This window comes from Platichthys flesus, chromosome 2 (genome assembly GCF_949316205.1).
Source record: "Platichthys flesus chromosome 2, fPlaFle2.1, whole genome shotgun sequence".
Lineage (NCBI taxonomy): Eukaryota > Metazoa > Chordata > Actinopteri > Pleuronectiformes > Pleuronectidae > Platichthys > Platichthys flesus.
Window position 1 is genome coordinate 16,453,726 of NC_084946.1, and position 26,435 is coordinate 16,480,160.

Here is a 26,435-nt window from a genome sequence, read left to right on the forward strand (position 1 = left end):
GAAAGAGGGCCACTCGAGGTAGAAAAGGCAGGTACAGTCACATCCTGCTGGCATGCACAAAGATAAAGAAATGGGAGGTGGCTCTGTTTGTCTCTGCGTGTCATTTAAGGGTGAAAGCCTTTTGAGAAACTTGATGATGCTGTAGGCGTTATTACATTTGTCGAAGGTCAGTCTGTTTGCTTGCCTGGATTGCAACAGTTGCATGAGTATGTGTCTGAGTGCATGCATGCCAGTGTGTGTGTGTGTGTGTGTGTGTGTGTGTGTGTGTGTGTGCGTGTGTGTGTGTGTGTGTCCCTGCACAAGATTTCATAGTGTATGAATGTGTCATGTTTTTTTTACTGCACTTTGCCCGAGATTAACTGTTCACCTTTTACGGTCGGGAGGGAGGTGGTATTTTCATTCGACCAAAGAGGGGAGGGAGGAGGGGTCGACGGACGAGAGAGCTGCGAAGGGAGGTGCAGGAGGAAAAGGAGTGGCCTTCTGCAGATAGTCGCCCTCTCTGCCGGAGTAAAGTCTTCTCACTGTGGCAGCACACAGGAGGGAAAACAAAAGTTTAGAGACACAGGACAGGGAGAAGGACAGAGAGAGAGAGAGAGAGAGAGAGAGAGACAGACATCTTCAAACCACAGTTTCTCCCAGGTAGGTAATGGTAGCTCACAGCCATGGTGAGGGGGTTACAGATAACCCAGATTTGTGCTTTTTGCCTCTATGACCAATCATCATAGATTCAAGATTCAAGAGTTTATTGTAAATGAACAAGAGTTTATAGGTGAAGAGGGATGTGAGTTTGTGCTTTTCCCTCTGTATTGTGAAAGTGAGAGCTCCCACAAAGTTAACTAAGACGCTCAGATTAAATGTTCTTATGGTGAAAGAGACAAATGTTCCTTATGTATGTGTTATTCTTATTTTAACTGATTAAAAAGCTTGTCTAAGATCCTAGGATTGTCCGGTTAACATGTCTGTAAAACAATAAATGTTACGAGCGGTATTGAGTCATGATAATCACTGTGCTTTCTTCCTGTTAGACTGTGTGTGGGTTGAATACAGTCATGGCATCAGCAGCTCCACCAAAGAGAATGGTGTCCTCCTTCTTTATCACTCTGGCATCCCCCTACCGAGCCACGGTGACACAGCAGCAGCAGCCCACCCTCCAAGCCCACAGTTCCCCGGCTAGAGACAAGCAGCACACAGCTGTGCGGGTTAGCCCAAGTGAAAGTGTCCCTGTCTTGAGACACAGGAAAGAAGACGTCCTCTCTTCTCACAACAGCAAAGACAGGGGTCATGCAGGAGCCTTGACCCACGTTTCAGGTCCTCAGAGTCCCAAACCTACCCAGACTGGACCCGGGGCAAAGATAGAAGACAACATAGGTGCTGCAGGTACATGACAACATCTTTTTTTGCATAATTGTTCTTTTTTTTATCCTCTGCCGGGTTGGTGGAAATATGCCTGATTTTGTTCATTGAGATTTCTGAATATCCGCTGGGACAATGGTATAAATGTTAAAAATGTAAAAGATAATCATAAATCTTCCTGAAACCGCCCCCTTGTCTGAATCTGCTCCGTAATGGGTTCCTCAAGATTTTGTGGAAATCCAGTCAGTAGTTCTTGCATAATCTTGCCTACATACAAACCAACAGACAGAGGTAAAAACACAACCTCCTTGGCAATTGAAATAAAGCCATTGAGCTTTCAAACCTGAGTAGCCTGCATGCTACTCATCTCTGCTTGAGGCTAGTGGCTTAGGGAGATAACTTGTGTAGTTGCTATAGCATTGTGGGTAATTTAGATGCCAGGTTATGTTAAGAAGAAGAAGGAGTTGGGGGAAAGATAAGCCTGGTTGAGCTGCATCAGCTATGATCCTTCTATGTCCATAATGGTTACCACAGTGTTATAATAGTGTAACAGTAATGCAGTGAAATCTTCCAGCGCATTAACCTGGAAACATTCTCCCCTACTCACATGTATGTTCTAGGCTCTGTAAATATGTTTATGTTATTAGGTTAGAAAAAAGTTTTGCCAGCAATTAAACAAATTTGGAACATGCAAGATAGTTGTTATTTGTATGAAACATGTTCAGAAGACACATATATCTTGACAGTATCTGTATGTTGACAATATGTATTTACATTTGTCAGGTCTACTTAATCCTGAATTTCCCGTATTTCAGGAAATTTCCGAACTTACTTGAAACTTTTTACCAAAAAATTTCTGTGTATATTACTGACAAGTGACAATGTCTTTTTGCTGTCAGAGGGCCTTCCTCCTCCTCCTCCTCCTCCCCCTCCAGCTGCTGCGCGGCCTTCCCCTCAGAGAGCAGCACTCCCTGAGGATTCAGCACTTCCACCACCACCTGCCCAGACGCCTCTCTCACACCCTTTGACCCCAGGGCAGCAGCCGCTTTACAACAAAGAGGTATGCAGACCTCTCTCTCACACACTGCCGCTAAATATATCAGCCATATTTTCATCACATACATCTTAATGTTCAAATCACAGATGTCATTTACTGTCTTAAACCTGTGATCCAATTTTGTTTGATCAATTTCTCTTGAGGTAGGCAAGTGATATAATTTTCCACGGTGAAAGATTACAACTTTCCACAGCTTCAACAGATAGTGTATTATGTTCTGCAGTGGTTGTAAAGAATCATCTGCAAACTACATTATGAAGGGCAAAACAGCTGTTTCTTCAGCTGTGGATAAAAGATCAGAAGAAACTTTATGAACTGTGCACAAACAGAGCACTTTCCAGTCCGCTGATGACTTTATAAGACACGTTTAGCTCCCATATTTTCAGCCCCAGTCTTCTGTGTAGAAACTCAAAGATGCATAGCACAATATTTTCAATGCTTTATAGATAAATCTAGAATGTTTACCTCTGCCAAAGGTCCAACAGTCTCCTTCTGAAACCACATTTAAATTCACCAGACCTGTATTTGTAATTGGATCAACACCATGCCTGATTTTAACCATCAAGATCCATGAGTTAATCTCTGTGAATCAAGGAAAATGTGGAAAAACACACCAAAAAATGTAAATATAGATCCTCCCCCTGAACTGGACCCACATCGAAATGTAATTCATTATATCCCATACCATATTTCATGAAAATCGGTTTGGTGGTTTGTGCGTAATCCTGCTAACACTGAAGAAAAAATAACCTCCTTTGCGGAGTTAATTAATTTCAACTTCTTTGTTCCGGAAGCAGCTTTATCGAGTGGTTCAGGTTCCTGTATTAGAACAGCCTACGTGGAACACAGAGAATGTAAAGACTGTTTGGGTGATACATTATGAGCTTACTGGACTACTATTCTCACAGGTCTTTGGCCAATATTAGTTTTTTTCTTTAGCCAAAGATGTGATTGCATGTGATTCTAATGCGATAAAAGTTCAAGGATAATCAGAATCTGTGTCTTCACTAAAGTTCTCTTGATTAGAAATAGTCAAATGAAAGTGAAATGTTGGAGCAAGATGTTTAAAAAGGCAACAAAAGCCAAATGAAACCTCTGAAAAGCCAAACACACAGTGAAATGTAAACTGTAAATCCATGCAGTGCAGTCCTAATTGTGTGGGCTGATGTTAATGTTTCAACCTGTAACCACACAGAACAACTCTTCATCCTCTTTCCTTTCAGCATCAAACACAAACCATGTAGTCAAAACCAACTACCTCAAACATGTGGTTTATCTGATGAGGCCAAACCCAAACAAGAGCATGAAATGTGTCTCAGTTCAACCTTTAGGTTTTACATTAATAAAGTGTTTTACATTAAAGGTGGAAACAAGAACACCATCTAGTGGGTTGAACCGAGGTGAACAATACCATAACAATGGCCAGGACGCATGTGAGGAGACTAAAGGTAACATCATCTTTATTTACACGCACACACACACACACGACTATAACCTGCTCTGACGTTGGATGTCTGTATCCGACACAGAGGTGTGTGGCTTCTGTCGGAAGCCCGTGGCTCTTTCTGAACCTGCGATCGAGGCCTTGAACAGGACTTACCATGACGCCTGCTTCCAGTGTAGATCCTGTCACATTCCCCTGGCTGGCAAACAGTACTACAACAAGGCAGGAATCCCGCTCTGTGAAGACTGCTACCAGGTAGGTCCAAGTCCATTCAAAACACTTTATAGTAGAGTTTTACCATTCACCCATTCACACACACATTTATACAGTGCATCTATGCAGGCACTGTCTTTATTATACATCACTAATATGCTGTCGGCAGTCATCAAGAGGACACTTTGATATGCAGGATGGGGGGGGGGGGGGGGGGGGCTGGGATCAAACTACCGATCCTCTGTTTAGTGGACAACTTTCTCTTTCTGCTGAGCCACAGCTGTCCTTGTAAAAAGACCATATCAATGTTCTTCACCTTCATTTTCTTTAAGTTATTTATAATTTACATGAACCAAGACTATAATTTACATTTAAACTGGGATTTACTTTCTCTTACTTTCAATCCCGCATCAATCCTCTTTCACAGAAAGTCATCCAGCACATTCAGCATTGTGTCACCTGTTATCAGAGTCAGTGTTATGTCATAATTACGTTGTGTAGTCACAACTTGAGCTGACTGCGGTGTAAAATTCTATGTGTTTATTGTGATTTAAGTGGTGAATGTTGACTTTTATTCTGTGCTATAATGAAGCCAATGGCTACTTGGAAAGAACAACTGAGTTGAACTAGAATGGCACTCAATAGAGCGCAAACCTCCACCAAGACCCAATTGATAAATTCAATCAGGCTGCACCAAATGTCACATACTTGTAGTTATCAGTTTCCTAAATGTGCTGAGTTCCATGAATTTCCTCTTGAGAAATCAGTCAATATGTCGAAAAACAACATTTCCTGGATGTGCATCAATATTTAATGGGCTCTTGGCCGACAGATACCGCAACCGTCACACAGTTTTGTGGAAATCCATTGAATGGTTTTCGTGTAGCTTTTCTAACACACAAATGCACACAGCTAAAAAAACATAACCTTCTTGTCAACGTTATGTTTTGCAAAATGTCAATCAATTTGAAGTAGTTGAATAATGGAAAATGTTAATATCATCCTGGAATATAGAGAATCTATATCTAATCTATTAACAATTAATTTGTGTCTCTCAGGCCAGTCTGGAGCTCTGTTGGTCATGCGGCGAGGTCATCACAGACCATGTGATCCGCGCCCTTGAGCGAGCGTACCATCCTTCATGTTTCACCTGCACAACATGTAAACAGAAGATCGGAGAGCAGGCGTTCGCTCAGGGAGAAGTTGGAGAAGTGTATTGCCTCCAGGACTACTACAGGTATACGAGTTAAAAATCATTCACACAAACAAACCTATGCACATATAAAAAAGGGACTTAAAATGAAATAGTAACTAAATTTGTTTTCCTATTTATAGTTATTTTAGGTGTATTGCTTCATCTTGTATAAAGTAGTTTTAATTTCATCTGTGGTGAAATGTGCTGTACGAATTAAAGGGCCTCTACTAATATTGTTTTTTTCTCTAAAATAATGTCCATGAAGGAAATATGCTCCAAAGTGTTGCTCCTGTAACCACCTAATTATTCCAAAAGAGGACGGGACTGACAGCTTCACTGTGGAATGTCTGGGACGCTCCTACCATGAGAACTGCTACAGATGTGAGGTAGGTGTGCAAACTATGTTTTGTACGGACACACTGACAAGTACACAAACACACAGACGCACACTATGCACCCTCAGTCACTCAGCGTGTCGTGTTGTGTGCAGGTCTGTGTCATTCAACTCTCTCCTGAACCAAACGAGCACGGCTGCTATCCTCTGGACGGGAGGATGCTCTGCAAATCCTGCCACATGAATTTGGTACCTGCTCAGCACTAACGCCATAAACTGCAGCTGATGGAACAGGGCCACAAGTCCGGTCATGGGCATTTAAGACTCTGGCATGTGAATGTCACACTAACCTTTTATTGTTTTGTTTTACAATAATGAAATCTGGTTATCATTTTTATAACATATCATACTTTCTGAAGACCATCGTATTCCTCTTTTATACTTGATAATTTTGCACTCAATAAAATCTACAAAATGCACCAAATATATTTATGCAACAGACTTAACGCAATAATTATTTGAATATTTCAAAGTCTTAATTTGTATACTGTTTCTCTATCACATTAATCCTTTATAATAAACATAAAAATGTAAATTAAAAAACAAAACAAAAATATATATGAAAGTTAAATAATATATTTTATCTGAAACCAGGCTTCAACATGCATTAGATTTGTTAAGTCGCACATACAATATCGATAAGCATTAAGATCAGAAATAAGATATATTTACAAAACTGAATAGACATTTTAATGTGACTTTTTTTTCCTTTAAAACACGACACAATAAGTGATTTTTAACCACTGATTATGTATCTGTACTTTTGAATGTGATCACATCCATTTTTTGAACACACAAAGATCCTGTCTCGACCACAGAGCCTGTATTTTGTTTTAGCAGCAGTGAACTGATCACATCTGGACTTTACAGTATTAAAGTGTCATTTGGATCCCAGCTGAAATACTTGGTTATTTATGTTCTGTATGTCAAATGAATTATTTGTTGAATTATATGTCTGTTTATTAAAAGCATTAATTAAAACTTTTTGTACTGAAAACAAGTAAATTAGCTGTGTGAGTTTCTATTCACCACACGTTTTTTTCCTTTCTTTTATTTTCCAAGGTAAATATTGCTATTGTTTCATCATTATCTTGTAAATATTAGGTTTCCTAAATTAAAAAGTGATGTTATGTCAAGTCAAAAAGGTTGGCATGTTCTTCATGACAACTTATCTTTAATTTGTGTAAATGAAATTGTTTTGTCTTAAATGACGAATATAAGCTGGATTTCATCTTCTTAAGTGTACAGTTTAAAACATACAATGCTATAAAAACATTGATTTGGCTTGAAAAAAATCCCTTAGCATTGACTGACTGTGACCACAACCATCAAACTGGGGCTATTGTTTAAGTCGACTGGAGGCCCCTGGGCACATTTCAGTATTTGGCCTAAATTTTCCCATCATAAACACAATACACGTGGCAGCCTCACACACAGAGAGACTCTGACCAACCAGTACTCTGATACTGATTTTACCAAGATTTTATATAAACTTATAAAACACAATTAAGGAAACTGGACAATCAAACAAGTTATCAAACTACTAACAAATAGTGGCTAACCACTCTACTCACCTCAGTCCCCAAATGGAAAAAAAGATAAGAATGAATAAGTAAATGTAGAAAAAAAATGTATGGGAAAATACAGAAATATTCTTTTTAAAATCTGAAGTGTGCTTATTCAGTAATTTTTTGTGTATCTATATGGAGTTGCGTCGTTTTTATACTTCATAGTTGTGATCGAAGCTGCTTGTCAACATGTTCACAGCGAGCTTTGACGCAACAGTTCACTTTGTATCCAGCACTGACGCGATGGAAATGATTGGATCGCCTGCTGCAGCTTCACGATAATCGATAACACTCATCGATAACGTTGATCGCCGACTCGTGACGTTGCAGACAAATCGAGCTCGTGCGCTGTGTCTGATACCCTTGAAGACGTCGCGTGCCCACTCACTGTCACTGGTGCACCGGGGCCGCGCACCTCGCTCGCACCCAGACCTGACAAGAGCGAGGCCGACGCGCGCTCCCGCGAATAAGCTCGGGGACGCAGCAGCTAAAGCTACACGGCCAGCGGGCCTGATCGCTTACGGAACCCACCGTCGTTCATTTTGTTCAGGCAGACCTCCGACCGGCAGGGATTAGAAACGTGCCCGATCATATGTGTGTGGAGGGGGGAAGGATAGCGCATAATGGTTCGGGAGACCAGACACCTTTGGGTGGGAAATTTACCCGAACATGTCCGAGAGGAGAAAATTGTGGAGCATTTCAAACGGTAGGTTACGCAAGAGGGATCCGCTGTCTGCGGAGCAGCGCGGGCTAGCTGAGGCTCCACCGTTAGCCGCGTAGCCTGCGACCAATACTAGCACCGCTAACTGTAGCATTTTAAACTTTTACTAGTCAGTGTGTTTCTTGTGCGGTGCGTGTGAATTCTCACAACACGGTGGCATCCACAGAGGCGACATACATACAACATAAGCACTTAAATGCACACGGGTACAATTTGTAATGTTTAGCTAACTTTCGCTAACGCCAATAGGCGGGTAGCTAGTTGTGCTAGCCACCGAGCTAACACCCAACCAATCGACCATTTTGTGGGAAGTGGAGACGTTTTCATGATCGGTACGAGCCAAAGGGACGCTAATGTTAGCTTTGCAGCAGGGCACACAACACCAGATGACTCATGCTAGTCACTCGAGCCGTCGTCACCACCGTGTTATTATTTCTCATATTGGCATTGTTGTTGGAGAAAAACCGAAATGTAGAAAAGCCACAAACAGCGAGCCCCACGGTGCTGATGATCCGAGGTTACCATAACACGTTCAACCGAGCTCGGCTGAGATACTGGTCTTGAAAGTTTGCAAGTTACATGTAAAGTATGACGTTTTTGGCCCCGCCACTCAGTCAAATGTGGATTTAATGAGTGCTAATAGCCTTAACCTGCAGCCCTCTCCGTCGGTCACGTAAATCATTTAAGACTATGTAACGTTACATGACTTCACCGTCTGCGACCTAATGTGAAGTCCAGCCGAGAAAACATGATCCACAATCAAAACATCCATCCTCAGTCAGACTGTTACCACATTACAACTGGTCTGTTGACAAACTGTGTTTATAAAGATGCTGCTTTTTATAGTCATCAAACATGGATGTTTGACACGTGTGAGGTTCAGAAATCCTGCCAACCATACTTGCAAATCGAAGTATAATCATCCAGTGTAATAATTGCAAACATGACTGTAGGAGTTTAGTCCTGCTAAGTGCTTGAGATGGAAACTAGGGGAAACGTATTGTGGCACATAGTTGCATCTGAATAATTATTTTTACTTATTATATTATAGTCTCTTCCCTTGATTTACCAGACTTTAGCATGTATTACAAATTGTTGCACTCGTCCTATTTTAGCTGGTTTGTATATAATTTCCCTCTTTGTTTTCATTGTAATTTCCTCTCAGGTATGGGCGCGTGGAGAGTGTTAAAGTTCTGCGGAAGCGAGGGTCAGAGGGTGGTGTTGCAGCGTTTGTGGATTTTGTGGATATCAAAAGTGCGCAGAAGGCTCACAATGCTGTCAACAAAATGGGAGACAGGGACCTGCGGACTGACTACAATGAGCCTGGATCAGTCCCTAGTGCTGTTCGGGGCCTCGAAGACAGCTCCCCCTCGAGCAGTCGAGACGTTACAGGATTCTCTAGGGCAACAGTTGGTCCTGTGTTTGGCCCACCTGTGTCCCTGCACACCAGAGAAGGACGTTATGAACGGAGAATAGATGGGTAAGTGGACACGGCCTCCCCTTAAAATCCAGGGGATTCTAGGTATTGGATGGGTGTAAGACCTAAACACATAGTGGGGTTATTCGTGAGAGATAGATGCCTCAAGGTGGTTTCACAAAGGTAATTTAGGGATTATTCCACTTTTCATCATAATCGACTTGCCATTCCCACTGGATCTAAATATATTACCTACACTATCATTTGATAAGGTAACTATAATTCAAAGTTTGACATCTGGTGTGGATATTACATCTGTGAGGAATATCCAAGTGAGTTTTGGATTTATTCAATTTTTGGTGGAAACTACCTCGGGAACTTTGGATATTTTTTTTATCGTTTTTCACTAAAATATGGGATCTAACAGTGATTTTTTTGGTCCATGGAGTCGTTTGAAGATGGAAGTAAATCCCTACTTTGAAGGATGCCCTTTTCTCTGAAGAATCTTTACAGGTAATGCATAATTACGTCAAGGACCTTCCATCTTGGGTTGTCATTTTTTTTCTCTTGGCAGCAGTTGATGGTCGGAATACTGATTTTTGCATCTGTGGATACGGCCCTGTCTGGATTTACTTTATGAACAAGTTGATAGAAGATTTTTACATCCGTCTCACACCCAAAGAAAGTGTTTATCTCCATGGCTATTTAATCATTTTAGGGTGAGATTAACTAAATCACTGCCACCGTTTGTCCCAAATATGGAAGCTATACCAAGAAGACTTTGCAAGAACACGGACGATCCAAACCACCAGCAATCATCACAAGTTTGCGGAGCTAATCCGGTTTTGGATTGATGACCATGAAGAAATATGAAGGCTGCGTAAATGGGATCTAACCTCCTGGATGTATGCAGTAGGATACCCCATGATGGATGTACTGATGTGGAACGTAGCATGGATAGGTGTAGATGCCATTCATTTGGATTACTCATGAGTGGATGTAGCTGTGTAAGGCTGAGGTGAAGAAAACTCCCAAAGAAGTTGCAGAGAGCTGAAGCCTACTTTTTAAAAGTAAATTGAAACTCTCTTGCAGAAAGATGAAACCTGCCAGTACACACCTGAAGGAGTTCATGGTTTGTGGAATTATGTCATCTGTACGTGCCCAAGAGGATTTTATGTGCCATGATCATAGTGTTAAGCTGGTTAAACTACTTGACATTAACCAGTGGAATACATTTTTGGCAATTTTAATGCCATTTTAAAGCTTAACATTTGGAAAATACTACCTTTGCAAGACTGATCTAGTTGGATGTATTTTATATTTTGGCAAAATGCCTTTAGTCAACCTGGAATCTGCTGAATTACCCCAAAATTGAATTATCCCTTTTTATAATTTTTTTTTAACAACTATTAGTTATCTATTGAGGTATGTTTCTACCGATTCCCCCCCACATGCCCTGAATTCCATAAAGAGTTCCATCTGTGGTCGCTTTTGTTTTTATTTTTTCCATCCAGTGAAGAGAATTGAGTACCCTAACTGTGGACTACACGTCAACAATCGACTGGCCTGGTCCTCCACAATATTATGAAGATAACGCGCAGTGCGATTCAAGAGAAACGTTTTTGCCATTTAGATCAGTTGATTTTTTTTTTTCTTGGTTTTCCATTCGGGCTCTCATTCTGACCACCTAGATTTTATTTGGATTAGTTTCAGTAACTTCTTTTCCAAAAGGTTGGTATTGCTCTGCCCTCTGTATATTTTCTTTCTCTAACTTTCCTTAGTGCTTTGTCTAATATTAGGTCTTGCACTGCTTCTAGGGAAAAACAATTATACAAGAGAGGAAAACTTTTTTATTTTATAAAATATTTACATACTATTTGTCTATTGCTTATGTCAATTTGTTTTGTAGCATCTCATGATGTACTATAGAGTATTAATTTCACATTAAACACATTGATCTGACCTCTTTAAGGCATTTGAATTTCAACCCCACACAGTTCCTTGAACTTTGAATATTGGAGTGATATTTAGTTTGGATATTTTCTTTCTCTCCACCAGCAGTAGTTTATGTACAGTATGAAATCGGCCCCCTTGAACCCCATGAGGAGACAAACATGATTTAGTTTTTACAGATGAAATTAACTGAATGAGTTAAGAACATAATTTCAGCATCGCTGAGTTATGTTTGTATGGGTAAACCTTCCATCTGCATCTGAATATTTTGGTTGTTTTGATGAATGAAGTCATTTTAGGCTGCTAACAGTTTAGATATGGGTGGAGTCACATTCTTATTTACAGACGGTGCCAGTATTTTCTTTTCTTGAAGAGTTAGTTATTTATCCAGCTGTGAGGACTAAAATATTTTTCAGATCTTAATAGAATTCTTATGTATGCAAAAAATCTTGTAGACACCAAGTCTTTCGTATGTTGTGAACACCATATTTTTCAGAAGAAGATTCAACCTTTAATATAGTATGTTGCTGAAAAGATTAAATAAATGTTTTTGTTCTGTTCCAGTTTGATAGTAATAAATCAACTGATAAAATTTAGCCAAAGAGAGAATCTACAGGTTCTACATTAGAAATATTGGCACTATTGCGTCTTTGTATCACTAATAAAGGGAGAGTTCACCCAAAAATGTAACTTCTGTCATCCAGTGTTTGAGTCCACATAACACAGAACATGTCTCCAGACTCCGTACTTACACCATGTTTTTATCTTAAATGTCCACTGTGATTTTTGCATAAATGTGACTCCAGGGAACGATATCAGAGGACATTTAGGCTAAAAACATGGTCTTAATGATGCCTTTCCGAGAGGAACTTGAATGTTGGGGCTGACAGACACTTGGAAGAAACCACATAGGTAGTATTGAGGCGTTTACAGTTTTTCTTCTTTTTTTTATACGTATAATGAATCGGTCACCATTTACTTCAATTGTATTGGATTTGGCTGCAATGCTCTTCACCCCTGAAACGTTAGTGTTTTGTGGACTCAAACACTTAACCCACCCCTCCATCGGCATAGTGGTCAGTAGATAATGAGTGAATTAAAATTTTTGGGTGAACTATCCCTTCAAGCTGCGTAAATTGTCTTTATTGATTTGTAATCATAATTTTTCCCTCTCTCTCCTTTTCTTTCTTTACAGTAGCTCAGAAACCCGTGAACGTGCATATGACCACAGCCCATATGGACACCATGACCGCAGTGGCACTCTTGACCGGCAGCGTCACTACAACACTGAATATTACCGTGATCGTTCTATGTTTGCTGCTGCTGGCCCGGGGACTAGTGCTGTTGGGGGAAGCTTTGAGGCAACAGACCCACATTTTGACTCTAGAATTCGAGACCCCTTCACTCTTACTAATTCAACACGACGTGACCTGTACAGAGATGACCGAGGAAGACGCGTTGACAGAACTTACCATCATCGGCGAAGCCGATCGTCTCATTCCTCACAGTCAAGGCACCCTTCCCCACAACGGACCATTGGACAAACCCCCAAAACCCCTCATTCACCTAAAAGAGCTCCTTTGTCCCCTGGTAGAGGCCCAAGGTCTCGGTCCCGGAGCCGATCTTCAAGCTCTGATTCTGTCAGCAGCACCAGCAGTACGGGCAGTGGCAGGTGTGTCATTCATTTTGTCCTATATAACTCAATGTCTAATGGGTTCACTGACATAAGCATCATATCCTATTGTTTTTAGTTTATTTTTTACTCCTGTTTGTTTTCTTTCTTTTCTATGTAACAGTGACTCAAACAGCAGCTCAAGCGATGGGTCCCGTGCACGTTCTGTTCAGTCGTCAGCTGCACACGCCCCTACTCAGTCATCAATGGGGCTGGACTCAGATGAACCACGCAGAAGCTTTGGAATTAAAGTTCAAAACTTACCAGTGCGCTCCACAGGTGCGTTTCCATATGTTTGATATGCTCCCTCAAAGGGTTCATGAGTCAATCCAAAATTCATATATTTGAAATGTCAAATTTGGGGGGCTACTTTGAAATTGTTACCTTACTCGTGTAGTTACAGCAAATATCACAGCCCAAAATGTTGCAGTTTGTCTCAAATCAGTAGTCAATTTAGATTTACTTTGGAAACTGAAAACAAAGACTGTTTTTCTTTTGCAATTATTGCTGTCTTCGATGTCAAAAACCTTTTGATTAAACTTTAAATAGCAAAATCACAACAGTTGGTCAGAAGTAGGGCTGTGTGGTTGCAAAAGGGCAAATTTTCATTTTATTTTGCTGATATAATGGTCTGCTGCCTCGAGAATCCAGTCAGCTTTGCAAATCAACCTACGAATTGGCACTGCATGTATTATATTCATTCAGGCCATTCTGACTTTGCTTGCACACTTTTAGGAAGTGTAAGAAACTGTCCCAGTCAGAATGAAGTAACTGCTTAAAGAGTACTTCAGGCTTTACCTTGGGTCAAAATACCACCCAGTACATTGCAAAGTTTATTGCGTGTCAGCCAGATGACACCACCATCAGAATCTGTTACAGTGTCGTGTTTCAGTAAGGAGTCAGGAATCTAAAATAGCTTGGAGTGACAGTGAAGTGAAAAAGCCTAGAATATGGAAACCATTGCCCATCTATGCACAGGTTTATCTGCAAACTGGGAAAAAAAGCATTTAAGTGGCACCTAAATTGGTTCATGGTTATTATATTTTGTTCTTTTAAAACCTGTTCCGGTTCTGTATTTTTCCAGAGGATGATCATGATAACATTTTTGCTCCACAGACACAAGTTTGAAAGATGGACTCTTCCATGAATTCAAGAAACATGGGAAAGTGACCTCTGTGCAGATCCATGGAGCAACGGAGGACCGTTATGGCTTGGTGTTCTTTAGACAGCAAGAGGATCAAGAGAAAGCCCTAACTGTTTCCAAGGGAAAGCTTTTCTTTGGAATGCTTATTGAAGTCACTGCCTGGAATGGCCCTGGTAAGTGATGACAAGTATACATTATTTATTGTCGCAATTCTAAGTGGTGACAGTTGAATTCCCTAAAAGTTACATTACATAAAGCTGTTTGTGGTCCTCATGTTGGTAAATAAGACCCTGAACTCGAGTAGCATGTCAGCAATATGAATGATACATTTCCTCCTTTTTTCAGAAACGGAGAGTGAAAATGAATTCAGGCCCTTGGATGGGCGGATAGATGAGTTCCACCCAAAGGCCACTAGGACCCTGTTTATTGGTAACCTTGAGAAGACCACCAGTTATCAACAACTCCTTGACATCTTTCAGCGGTTTGGAGAAATTGTGGTAAGCTGGCATTTTTGTCTACTTCACACAATTGTATGAAAAAAATTTGCAATTGATGGGTTATTTCTCTAATCGTCAGTCATTTCTCCTCAAGGACATTGACATCAAGAAGGTGAATGGAGTCCCCCAGTATGCCTTTGTGCAATATTCTGATATTGGCAGTGTGTGCAAGGCCATAAAGAAGATGGATGGAGAGTATCTGGGGAGCAACAGACTAAAGGTAGGGTTATTAAATAACTAACACATGTCAATCTTTTCAATTTTATGTAGTTTTTAATATAAAATATGAATGTTTTTCTCTTGAAGCTTGGTTTTGGGAAGAGTATGCCCACAACATGTGTTTGGCTAGATGGTTTGGCAACCAACATAACAGAACAATACCTCACCCGTCATTTCTGTCGCTATGGACATGTAGTTAAGGTAATGTTTTCACTCAACAAAGATCTTCTGCTTTTGATCTCACTGCTATTTTCAAAATTTTAAGGGTGACTTGAATTTGTTCTTCTTTTTAGGTTGTGTTTGATAGATTGAAAGGGATGGCCCTCGTCATGTACAACAACACAGATTTTGCTCAAGCAGCTGTAAGGGAGACCAAAGGCTGGAAGATTGGTGGCAATAAAATAAAGGTAAGAAATGACCACTATTTGGCTGTTAAGTAAAATATACTCATTCTGCTTACTTACTTAAATGTTTGTATTTATTGTAAATAGGTGGACTTTGCAAGCCAAGAGAGTCAGATGGCGTTTTACAGATCTATGCAGGCATCTGGCCAAGACATCAGAGACCTTTATGAAATTCCTACTGAGCGAAGGTAAATTGATGATATTGTATTTGCATGCACTTGTCAATAGTTTATTGCAGAACTTTTGAAAAGTACTTAAAAATGATAATGACCTAGAAATGTCACAACCAATTTAGTAATATATTAGAATATGAAACTTCAAATTATTAATTATTTACCATTACAGAATTCATTATTTTGGTCTTCCCATTGTCTTTGTTCACTCCAGGGAGGAACGCAGACCTCCCTTTCATGAATTCACAGCAGAAAGAGCATACTATGAGAACATACGAACCCCTGGCCTCTACCCCACAGAGGAGGCTCGAAGAGATTATGCTGCCCGCAGCCGAGAGCGGTTTCCTGAACTGGAACATTATCAGGGAGAACCTTTTGACCCACGTTACCATGAAGACCCAAGAGACTACAGGGACTACAGAGACCCCTTTGAGCAAGACATTCGAAAATACACATACATTCAAAGAGAGCGAGAAAGAGAGCGAGAGCGCTTTGAGGCGGATCGCACTAGGTGGAGCCCCTCCCATCCAAGGCGACCTGTTACTCCAACAGTATCGCCCTCACCATCTGAGCGTGCTCCCAGAGATCCCGAGAGACGGGTTTATAGCCAGTCGTCTGAGCCAAGTGGCAGTGTGAGCTCAATGTCACCACCACACTTTGACAAATCGGAAAAGACTCCACTGGACCATTCTTCTAAGGGTGACAAAACTGAAAAGAGCAGTCAACCTGATCGTTTGGCTAGTGTTGAGAAAACCAAACGTGCAAAACGAAAAGAGAAAGTTGACAAAGACAAAGCTGAGAAAGTTAAATCAAGGAAAGCAAAGGGGCAATCCCCATCAAACCAAGTACCTGTAACTGAACTTGAGGCTGGTTTTGAAGGAGGCTCAGGACGAGCAAGGGGATCAGACCAGGATGGTCACGAGAGGCAGAAATCTAAGGGGGAGGACGACTCTGTGTCTGCAATTCAGGTGTCAACTGCTAATCACGACTCTCTGAAAACTGAAAGATCTGAAATAAGTAAAGGAGATAATTCAGATATGGATGGGAAAAGTCGACTCAAGAAACATCTCAAGTCTGATACTGGAAGTGATGGAAAAGATTTATCAGTGGATTCAGATCGCCTTGCAGCAAGGAAAAGACGTTTTGCTGATTCTGGTGGAAAGACTGTTCATCAGAAGAGAAGCAGACATGAGGATGAGGATCAGTCCTCTGACTTAGGTACCAGTTCCACATATTTGAAAGAGTCAGACACTGATAAACACAAAGAATCAGTACGAAAAGATTCAAGACTCAAAGTTGATAAAAGTAGCACTCAAAAAGATGGTCAAGAGGACCTTAGAGGACAAAGAGAGAAATCCGAGGGATCTTTGGACACTTTGGATTCAAAACGCCATGCGGGGCACACTTCATCAAGAAGGTTTTCACATGAGGGGGTTGCCGAACAAAGCAATACAAGAGAACAAGCACACCACGTTGCTATTAAACCCAGTGGTCAGAATAGTGACACTGACAAAGGCCCCAAGAACAAGGAAGACCATGTTGACATCGACCTGTCTCAGAGTTACCGCAAGCAAATGGAGCAAAATAGACGTTTAAGCCAGCAGCAACAGCAGCGTGAGTCTGACAAACCTCACAAACCAGATAGTCCACAAGGAAGTGAAATGGAGGAGTTGGAGCATCGCAGTCTTGTTCATGAAGTTGGAAAGCCCCCTGAAGATGTCACGGATAATTTCCCATCTCACAAACTTAAGAAAATTGACCTATTTGACACAGACCTGGGGACAAAGAAAGAGCGGGTCTACCGGAGCTTTAGACAAAAAAGTGAAGATCCTGAATGGAACCACACCGCCTCTCCAGGACATCACCACCTCTCTCTCCATGCAGAGGAGGACTTTATGGATCCATCTCAGAAGGAGTCAAGTCGAAATGATGAAAAGATTCACCCAGATGTGGAGCTCTTATTCAAAAGGACACATAACACACCAATGACCAAACAAAACACGCCTATACTGACTGTCGAAGAAGAACAGCAAAAGAGATGGGAGAGCAGAGTTAAACAAGACCTGATACCTGACCTTAACTTTTCCAGAAATCTTAGTAAAAACATCCACAATTGCAAACGTTTGGAATATGGTATTTGGCATGACTTGGAGCCAGGAGAAGTGCGATCAGATTCTGAAGAGGACAGGGAGCCGAAACCCCACTCTCCTGTGCCCTCGACATCTGTGCCTTTTTCCGAGAGGCCAAGGGTTGACAGGTTTTCAGACCCCAAGATAGCACAACTTGAAAGGAACAAGTTCTACTCATTTGCACTCGACCAGACTATTACACCAGATACCAAGGCTCTGCTTGAACGTGCAAAGTCTCTTTCATCTTCTAGAGAGGATAACTGGTCATTTTTAGATTACGATTCTCACTTTGCAGGTTTACGCAACAGAAAAGATACTGAGAAAGTAGAATCAGTGCCAAGGCCTACACCTTCTTGGTACATGAAAAAGAAAAAGATTAGGAGTGGATCTGAAGACAAACTTGATGACAGGAAAGAAGAACCTAAGCCAGAGGAGCATGAACGGAGGGAACTATTTGCCTCCCGCTTCCTTCATAGCCCTGTATTTGAGCTCGACTCGCGACGTCTTCAACACTTGGAACGAAAACATGAAGAACCTGAGAATGCTCAAAACCAGCAACCTGGTCAGCAAGGTATAGCAGATGGTGAACTTGACTCTGGGCCAGTTGTCCTTTTCCAGAGTCGTTTTTTGGAACTCACACGACTGCAGCAGCAGAAGAATAAAACCCAACAGCAGCCTGAGGCAAAAGGAGAGCCAATCGTCGCATATAAGGGTAAAGTGGAAAAAGTGCTAGTTCAAGAGCAGCCAATTTTACAGCCACCTGAAACAATAGTATCTATAATGGAGCCTGAAATTAAACCAATCAGTCCAGCTGAAGAGGTAATTTGTGAACCCAGACTTGCACCTATGTCTGTCACCCAATCTGTGGTTAAGGACTTTCCTCCACCAGAAGACAAATGTGCTGCGTTAAATCCAGCCCCCGATCCATATTCCCAAATGTCTTTCATAAAGGAAGAGACAAAGGAAGAGATGAAGGAAAATAAATATGTGGTTCCCATTCACACCCCGCCAGCTGAGACATCTGAATCAGAACCTGCACCTGTTGTATCATCCGAACCCAGTCCCTCGCTCGATAGATCTAAGGTTTCTCCATTTGAAGTGAAATTGGAAATTGTTCCTGAGGATGTAAAACCTGTGGTTGCAACACCGTGTCGCCAGAGTTCTCAGGATGAGCTTGTTATCAGTTTAGAACCAGAGATGGATCTTGAGATGACACAACCAGAAGTGCCTGTAGCCACTAGTCCCATACCATCTAGTTATCTAGATGAAGGGGATGTCCAGAAAGCGATACATTCCACTTGTAAAATAGTACCAGAGCCGGATGGAGAAAATAAACTTCAAGTTAGTAAAGTGCATATTCCTTTCGATGACAGAAATGATGAGCCAGTGTCACCCCAGAAAGAGCATAAATCTAAAGAGAAAAATAAAAAATGCAAGCAATCCCCTGCTCAAGTTATTCCTGTCATGTCGGCCTCTGAGAAACAAGCTACTCGCAAAAGTGAGCGCATCGACAAAGAGAAACTGAAACGTGGATCCTCCCCCAGAGCTGAATCAAGGTCCACAGGCAAATCTCCTATCCATGGATCAGACCCTGATATGTTAGAGCAAAGCATATCTTTAGGCAGAGCCAGGCGGAGAAATGTTAGGTCTGTGTACGCTACCCCCGTTGAAGATGATGCACAAGTTCGTTCTGGAAAAGAAATTACAGAGTCTCCACGTTCTGCGAGAAAGCGAGGTACAGACAAAGAAACAGCACATCAACAAAACATCGAGCAGGATCCTCCTGCTCCAGCCCCTGCAAATAAACGGGGCCGTCCTCCCAAAAATCGTAGACAAGGTGACGATGGTACAACTATTAAAGTGGACAAACCCAAAACGGATAAAGAAACTGATTCAAATGAATCAGAAAGTGGCGAACGAATATCAAAAGGCAAAACATCGCCTCTTAACACAAAGAGTTCAACATATCAGATGTCCACATCCTTTGGTTCTGGATTAACACAGAAAGGAGACAAAATTGAGATGACAGAGGATGACGATGAGGAAATGGATTTCACAGAGGAGGATACCTTTCAAGATTCATCAAGTTCAAGTAAAGAAGATCAGTCAACTAAAGGTGACCAAACAAAAGAGGAGAAAGAAAAACCAGGAAGAGAATTGGGCAAAGATAAAGATGTGACCAGTGAGGTTAAATCAAATGGAAAAGAGACGGATACCTCAGTCTTGGAGGAGAATCTGACCCTGGAAAAAGAGAAGATTGTTAGAGGAAAAACCAAGTTGACAAGGACTCCCAGGTCTCCTGTCCTCAAGAACCTCAAAATAAGACTAAATGTAACTGAGGTGAAAGACCTTCTTCAATTAGATGAACTTGGGTCTCAAGAAGACAGTTCAAAGTTCAAACCGGGTGAACACAGTGATCCTGTTTCAAAGTGCACTGACGCTATTAAAGGGGCCGCCCATAATGTAGCAAAGGAAAATGCGGATTTAGATGAAGAGGTCCTGGAAGCACCAAAAAGCTTAATTTCACAGGAGCTTGAATTGGAGCAGGCTCTGAAGAACATTGCCAGTCCAGACTTTCCAGGAGAACTACAAACACCAGCTGTTTCACAGGCGGACTCTAAAAACCCAGATCAAGAAAAATCAGACAATCCAGCCAACGAGACAGAACTCATGGCTGCCATTTACTCGATAACAGCTGAGGATACACCTGTAGCCGTAACCCAGCCTCCTCCACAAAGAACAGATTCAGCACCCACGTCTGAGATGCAAGACTTCATTCATCCTGCCAAGGACGATGAAACTGAAACGAAAACGCCCACCATACAGGAGGAACCTGTTTTTCAAACCACGCCTAAAAAGGGCACCAAGGGCAGACCTAAAACTCCAAAACGGCAGAAAAATCCAAAGCAAGTAGGAAAGGATATAAAGGAAGGACCTTCTGTAAGTGAGGAAGTGACAGCTAAAGTCACAGAGAGCATAACCTCCGGTGTAATGAGTGTGCCTGAGACGACTCCATCAGGAGCTGCAACGGTTATTACTCCTACTACTTGGAAACCAGAACCCGAGCCTCCCGTTGTCAAGGCTACTGAAGTAAAGGCAGAGTCTGAATCATCTTCTGAAGAACAAATTCAAAATCTTAAATCTGCTTACCCTCTGTCTAAGAGTCCAATATGCCCAAAGCCTCTGCCGCTGCCATCTGAGTGCATCTCCCCTTCCTTGTCTCCTCTTGCAAATAAGCCCAATATCAGACCCATGCAAACAAGTAGAATTTCTATTTCTCCTACAGATTGGCGCCCACTGTCTAAAGATACAGGTGTTTCCACATCACCTGTTGTGACATTGACTTCAAAGGAAAACCCGCCTTTACCCGTGGAATCTGAAAACATGGAATCTGAACATGGTACAAGTGACTTGAGACAGATACTCATGAAATATAAAAACATTTCACTGCCGGTCAGCAGTTCTTTTTCTAGTAACCTTCCCTCCCTCCGAGATCAGAACCAATCTGAAAGTAATACTCCATCAGCTATTGTGCCAAATAAGTCACCTCTACCTGATAGTAGAATGGCTGCTCATTCAGCCCCGTCAGTTGTTAGGCCTCCTGTCACGCTGCCATCCCCTGAGACAAAGTCTGTTATCTCCGTCATTGCATCCACTGCAACCTCTGTTATCAGTCGTGTATGTAACCCTCCTGAGCCTGAAAACAAAGCAAACATGAGTATTGGAAATCCCTGTGTGGACATGACTCTACCAAAATCTAGCTATAGGCCCAGCAAAGACGATACTGGATCATACCATGCGCAATCTGTAGGAGATGAGGGGGGAAGTGCCTCCCGTTTCATTGTTGAGAGCCCCAGCCTCGGTGTGGGATCCTTCCCTGGTCTGAGGGTAAATACATCTGAAGGAGTTGTCGTATTGAGCCACTCGGGCCAGAAAATAGAAGGACCTCAGCGGATAAGTGCGAAAATAAGTCAGATCCCACAAGCAACTGCTGGTGACATGGAATCTCAGCAGTTGGTTTCAATGCCCCAGATAAAACAGGAAATGTATGGTCATTCTCAGTCAGGACTTCCGAAGGGGTCTTCACTACAGGCAGATCATGGGCATCCTGGTAAGACGCAATCCGCTTTATCTATTAAACAAGAAAGCTGTGGTTTGGAAAAGATTGAATCCGCTTACCAGTCTGGACCTCAAGGAGTAGTGAAGCGTCTCACACCGGGTAACCAGCAAGTATTAGGCTACCATCAGGATTACATGCCCTTGAAACATCAAAAGAAAATGGACAGTGCTGATCCTCATAGTACTGATGGAGCTAAACCATCTTGGACATCTGCTATCAGTCCATCTATCAGCCCCCATTTGCCCTCTCCACCGGGCAACCATGTCAGTTTTGTTTCAGCAGCTGGGGACAGAGCTCCTTCACATCTCAGTGGGGTCAAACAAGAACCACGATCTCCACGCAAGTCAGGTCATCCACACTCTCCATTTACCAAAGTGTCCTCACCCATAGGCTCCTCATCCCCGAAAGGCATACCAGTGATGTTATCCACTGGACTGCCTGCCATGCAGCAGTTTATTACTGGTGTACATCATCCAGAGCAGACAGTGATCATGCCACCTCACAGTGTGCCTGGAGGCTTGGGGCGGATGTCTCCTCACTGTGTTAGTCAATCAATTCCAGTGGGCCATCTTGTCCAAGATGTCCGTGTCAATACTCCACCTCTCTCTGTGATGAGCTATGGGATGCATAGTGAGCCTCTTGCGTCTCCCTGGTCTGGTCCAATGCAGCCACGGCCAGCCTCACCCCAGGCTGTTGGCAGAGACAAGGTTCTCAAGGTAAACCCTGGTTCTTTGAGGAGTCATGATGGGGAACAGGAAGAAGCCAGACACTTCCATATGGCGGGGAGACAACCGAGCACACAGCTCAAACCGGAGACTTTGCAGTCAGATCCTCGTGGGTCATTGCGAAGTGGTGTCCAGTTGGATTCATACATGGCACCGAGAGACATGCGTGTGCTGATGCACCAACAGGGAGAGCGTTCAGCCCAAGACCCACATTCTGGACACATTCAAGAGATTCCCCCCCTGTCCCCAAGACCCCATGCTTTGCCTAAAGGTGTGTCTGAGAAGGATATAACAAAGCCATTAGATGCAAAGAGGCCCCACTCCCCTCTTCCTAAAGATGGAGGGATGGGCATGCGACAATGTGGACCAGCAATGGCGTCTCCCCAGAGAGTACAGCTAATGCCACCAGGGCCCAGCGGTTCATTCTCAGAGTACACAGGGATGTACCCAAACCCAAGAGGCATCCATTCTCAACTACCAGAGACCTCTCCTGTTAACCAGCCACCACTGAATGTCACCCCAAATATCGTGAGTTTGTTTATGTTGTTAACATACAAGACAATTAGATGCACCTTAAACTAATTTGACATTCTTTCAACAAAACCTACCCTCATCAAGATTTAATTGCATTACACCAAGAGCCATTGCACTATTTCATCCACCTGCCGTATATCGGTAGGTGGTATATAATGCAAACTGTTCAACAGCATCACAACCTGCAGTCTCAAAAATAATTACACTGTCGAGACCTTTTTGAAACAATTTCTACAGAAACTGAACATTATCACATCTATGATCCTGTTAACAGAGTGTAAATGTGAGTTGATATCCTCATGTTACAGAAGCTGCTCATGACACAATGCTCTTTTGTTGTTGAATCCTCAGGGAACAGAACTCCAGGCAAAACCAGATAGCAAGATGACACAGCCTGCTAATATGGTGCAGTTGCTCACGGTGAGACAAGTTGTCAATTGTTTTCAGGTTTGTTCGTCTGAATCAAAGCCGGCCTTGTCTGACACCCTTACTTTTGTTTTGTCTCGTATCTAAACAGAAATACCCCATCGTGTGGCAAGGCTTGCTGGCGCTGAAGAATGACACAGCTGCAGTCCAACTGCATTTTGTCTGTGGCAACAAAGTTTTGGCTCATCGATCATTGCCCTTACAAGAAGGAGGTGCACTGCTTAGGATTGTCCAGAGAATGAGACTAGAGGTTTCACAACTTGAGAGTGTAGCCAGAAGAATGACAGTACGTGTGTTTTAAATAACTTGCATTGAGTGCACCCTTGTTTTACTAAATTGAGTCTGCTAATATCATTTTATTTTTGCTAACAAATTTTATCCCATCTGCAGGGGGACAGTGAATACTGTCTTCTCCTCGCTCTACCATGTGGACGAGATCAAGACGACGTCCTGAATCAAACTCAAGCTCTTAAGTCCGCTTTTATCAACTACTTGCAGACAAAGTTGGCTGCTGGTATCATCAATATCCCCAACCCAGGTTCCAATCAGGTGAGATAGCATGGTTTATAAGTGAAGATTATTGTCTGTAATCTCATTCTTTAACTCATAAAAATGTTAATAACTGATTATCTTGGTGAGCTCACCCAAACGTAGACAAATACACACTCAAAATACATCCTATAAGAATGAAGCGCATATATAAAATCTGAGCCCTTAAAAGAATAGAATAAAACTTGAAACCAAGTGTTCAGCTAAATTCTTTGTAAGATCTTTAGTCTTATTTGAGTCTTGCATATATTTTCCATGAATGAATCATATGGATTGATATTTAGTGCAGACAGAAAATGTGTTGATTCTCTATAATTGCACATGTATAAATCAGGATTTCCTTTGTTTTTGATTTTTCAGCCCGCCTACGTGCTACAGATCTTCCCACCGTGTGAATTTTCAGAGAGCCACTTATCCCAGGTCGCCCCTGACCTCCTCAACCGGATCTCCAGCATCTCGCCACACCTCATGATTGTCATCACCTCTGTGTAACCTTCACTGCTGGGAACTGTCCCACAGATGAATGTTCTCCATGATGCGCCTCAGGAAACCAGAGGAATATGAGAATATTTTTTTTTCCTGAACACAATAGGAATGTGTGGGATACACCCATCAACTCTTTTCCTTTTTGCATCGGTCTCTATTTTTTTTTTTGTCACTCCTGTCTGGTATTTTTGTCCTTCTCAAAAGAACTCGGGGACGGACCGAACCAGAATCAGTCTTATTTGGCCATTTCTCTGCTGTATTTCTATTTATTGGAGTTTAATTTTAATGTTCAGAGATGCTTTGAAAAAAAAAAAAAAAAATCAGGATGTTTGATGAACAAGCGTGAATATTTTGGTGGCCTTTTTTTTCTGTCATTTTTTTATTGATTGTCCTCTTCATTTCTTCGCCAGAGAGGATCATAGAGGCTGTTGTACCACAATGGCTAAAAAGACATTTCAATGTGTAATTTTAAATAATTATAAGCGGACCTCCTCATCCAGGTTTTCTTTAGAGGAGGAAGAATTAACAGAGACCCTGTAGAGGACCATGTTTGTTTAACAGCTCCTTTTAATTCCACCAGCTCTGCTCATGTTCCCACTACTGACGCAGTCCCACATCCGGCACCTGTCTTTGCATTGAACAAGCTACAGTATGATTTGGGAGTTTTTGAATACAGGACTTTGTAAATATTTTAAATATTTAAACTTTGACTATGGAACTTGGACAACAGAGATTTGAACTCTGGGGAGAACCGGAGCACAGTGTGGAAAATTGATGGATAATGACTTTTGGGTGTAAATACTTGTAACTCAAGAAGGTTGGCAGACTCTCCAGTGGAGTCAGCTGATGGCACTTCAGATTTTGTAACTCAAATAAAACAAACTCCAGAAAATTTGAATATTTAAGAAAAGATCTTTTATTTTTTTGTGTCATGGGTTTTTGCCAAGAGTGTTAATATTTTCAATGAGATATACATGAGATTATAAATAAACAGTTTATTAGGTACACAGTCCAAACTAATGCAGTTCAGTAAAATCAATAAAAATGACAGTTACAATGTTAAGGATTTTTTGCTAAAGGTGTTTCAACTGTATAATCATTGGAGGAGGCAGCTCTTGAACTATTGTGATACAAGTAAAGGGGTTTCTCATTCAGCTTTCTCTAAAAATAATTCAGAATAATATAAATACAGAAATATCTTCCACCTAAATCCACACTTGTTCAAAACTGAATATTTGTACCTTTGAGAATGTAACATTTACTGCGGGCCTGTTGTAATAGACTCAATCTGTTTCATCTGATTTAAATCAGAGACAACTTTTCAAATAGTGTATGTACATTTTTTCTGTATAGAATTAATGTTACACTACAGGTAAAGTAACGAGAGGAGCTTGTTATCAGTTGACCACCTTTGCTGTGCAAATGGACAATGGGTCAGCACCTGGTACAAGTAAATACTGAAGGCAGTGATTGACCAGCACACTCATTTGAGTATTTTGCTGTATAAATTAGTATGTGTTCAACAACTACAAACAAAATTCTTAATTGTTGGCCCCAGTTTTGGAAATTATTTTCAAGTTTTTCTCTTTAATTTACGATGTGGCTCTTCAGAGAGATCTCTATTCTGCTCTTATGAGAGGTCGATAATAAGATGTAATTTTTATATTTTTGAGAACTTAGAAACAAATACTTAAGTAAATGATAGAACATTATCTGCTCAATCTAATTATTGTAAAGGTTATATACATACAAAGGTTTGAAACGTTGATAATCGCAGACTAACAATTTTCTACATGAAGATGTAGTGGAGTAATGGCGTCCTGAGTAAAGAACAGAGTCACCTCCCTCTATTTGTTGTGTTCTGAGCTTCTCTGTTCCTGGTATCCCCATTGGGCCCCCCCCCTCCCCATAATAACAAAGCAAGATGGTTCCAGCTCATGATCGGCCGTGATGTAATTAATAACAACCTGGTGGATATTCCTCCCTTTCCCACCAATATGTTGTCAAACTTAGAACACCTTATTTCTTCCGACACACAGATA

The 26,435-nt window shown here is 41.6% G+C and overlaps 2 protein-coding genes across 4 annotated transcripts; both read left to right on the top strand.

The window, feature by feature from the left end:
• The first annotated feature begins 454 nt into the window (after positions 1 to 454).
• Positions 455 to 6,550, top strand: fblim1 (filamin binding LIM protein 1). Its single transcript, XM_062401805.1, has 8 exons — positions 455 to 639; positions 1,026 to 1,377; positions 2,253 to 2,413; positions 3,774 to 3,858; positions 3,940 to 4,109; positions 5,126 to 5,304; positions 5,528 to 5,648; positions 5,753 to 6,550. Exons 2-8 carry the CDS (start codon positions 1,050 to 1,052, stop codon positions 5,861 to 5,863), a joined length of 1,155 nt encoding a protein of 384 aa, XP_062257789.1. The 5' UTR covers positions 455 to 639; positions 1,026 to 1,049; the 3' UTR covers positions 5,864 to 6,550.
• Positions 6,551 to 7,675: 1,125 nt separating this feature from the next.
• si:ch1073-335m2.2 (msx2-interacting protein) lies at positions 7,676 to 25,291 on the top strand. Of its 3 annotated transcripts, none has more exons than XM_062401807.1 (15): positions 7,676 to 7,930; positions 9,111 to 9,425; positions 12,511 to 12,987; positions 13,112 to 13,266; positions 14,104 to 14,304; positions 14,477 to 14,628; positions 14,708 to 14,848; positions 14,935 to 15,048; positions 15,141 to 15,254; positions 15,339 to 15,439; positions 15,639 to 22,926; positions 23,284 to 23,352; positions 23,450 to 23,644; positions 23,749 to 23,907; positions 24,268 to 25,291. In XM_062401807.1, exons 1-15 carry the CDS (start codon positions 7,848 to 7,850, stop codon positions 24,397 to 24,399), a joined length of 9,696 nt encoding a protein of 3,231 aa, XP_062257791.1. In that variant the 5' UTR covers positions 7,676 to 7,847; the 3' UTR covers positions 24,400 to 25,291. The 3 variants fall into 3 exon arrangements, with proteins under 3 accessions (XP_062257791.1, XP_062257794.1, XP_062257801.1); XM_062401810.1 differs by having other exon boundaries at positions 14,723 to 14,848; XM_062401817.1 differs by lacking the exons at positions 7,676 to 7,930; positions 9,111 to 9,425 and adding an exon at positions 9,464 to 11,093.
• Positions 25,292 to 26,435: the final 1,144 nt, after the last annotated feature.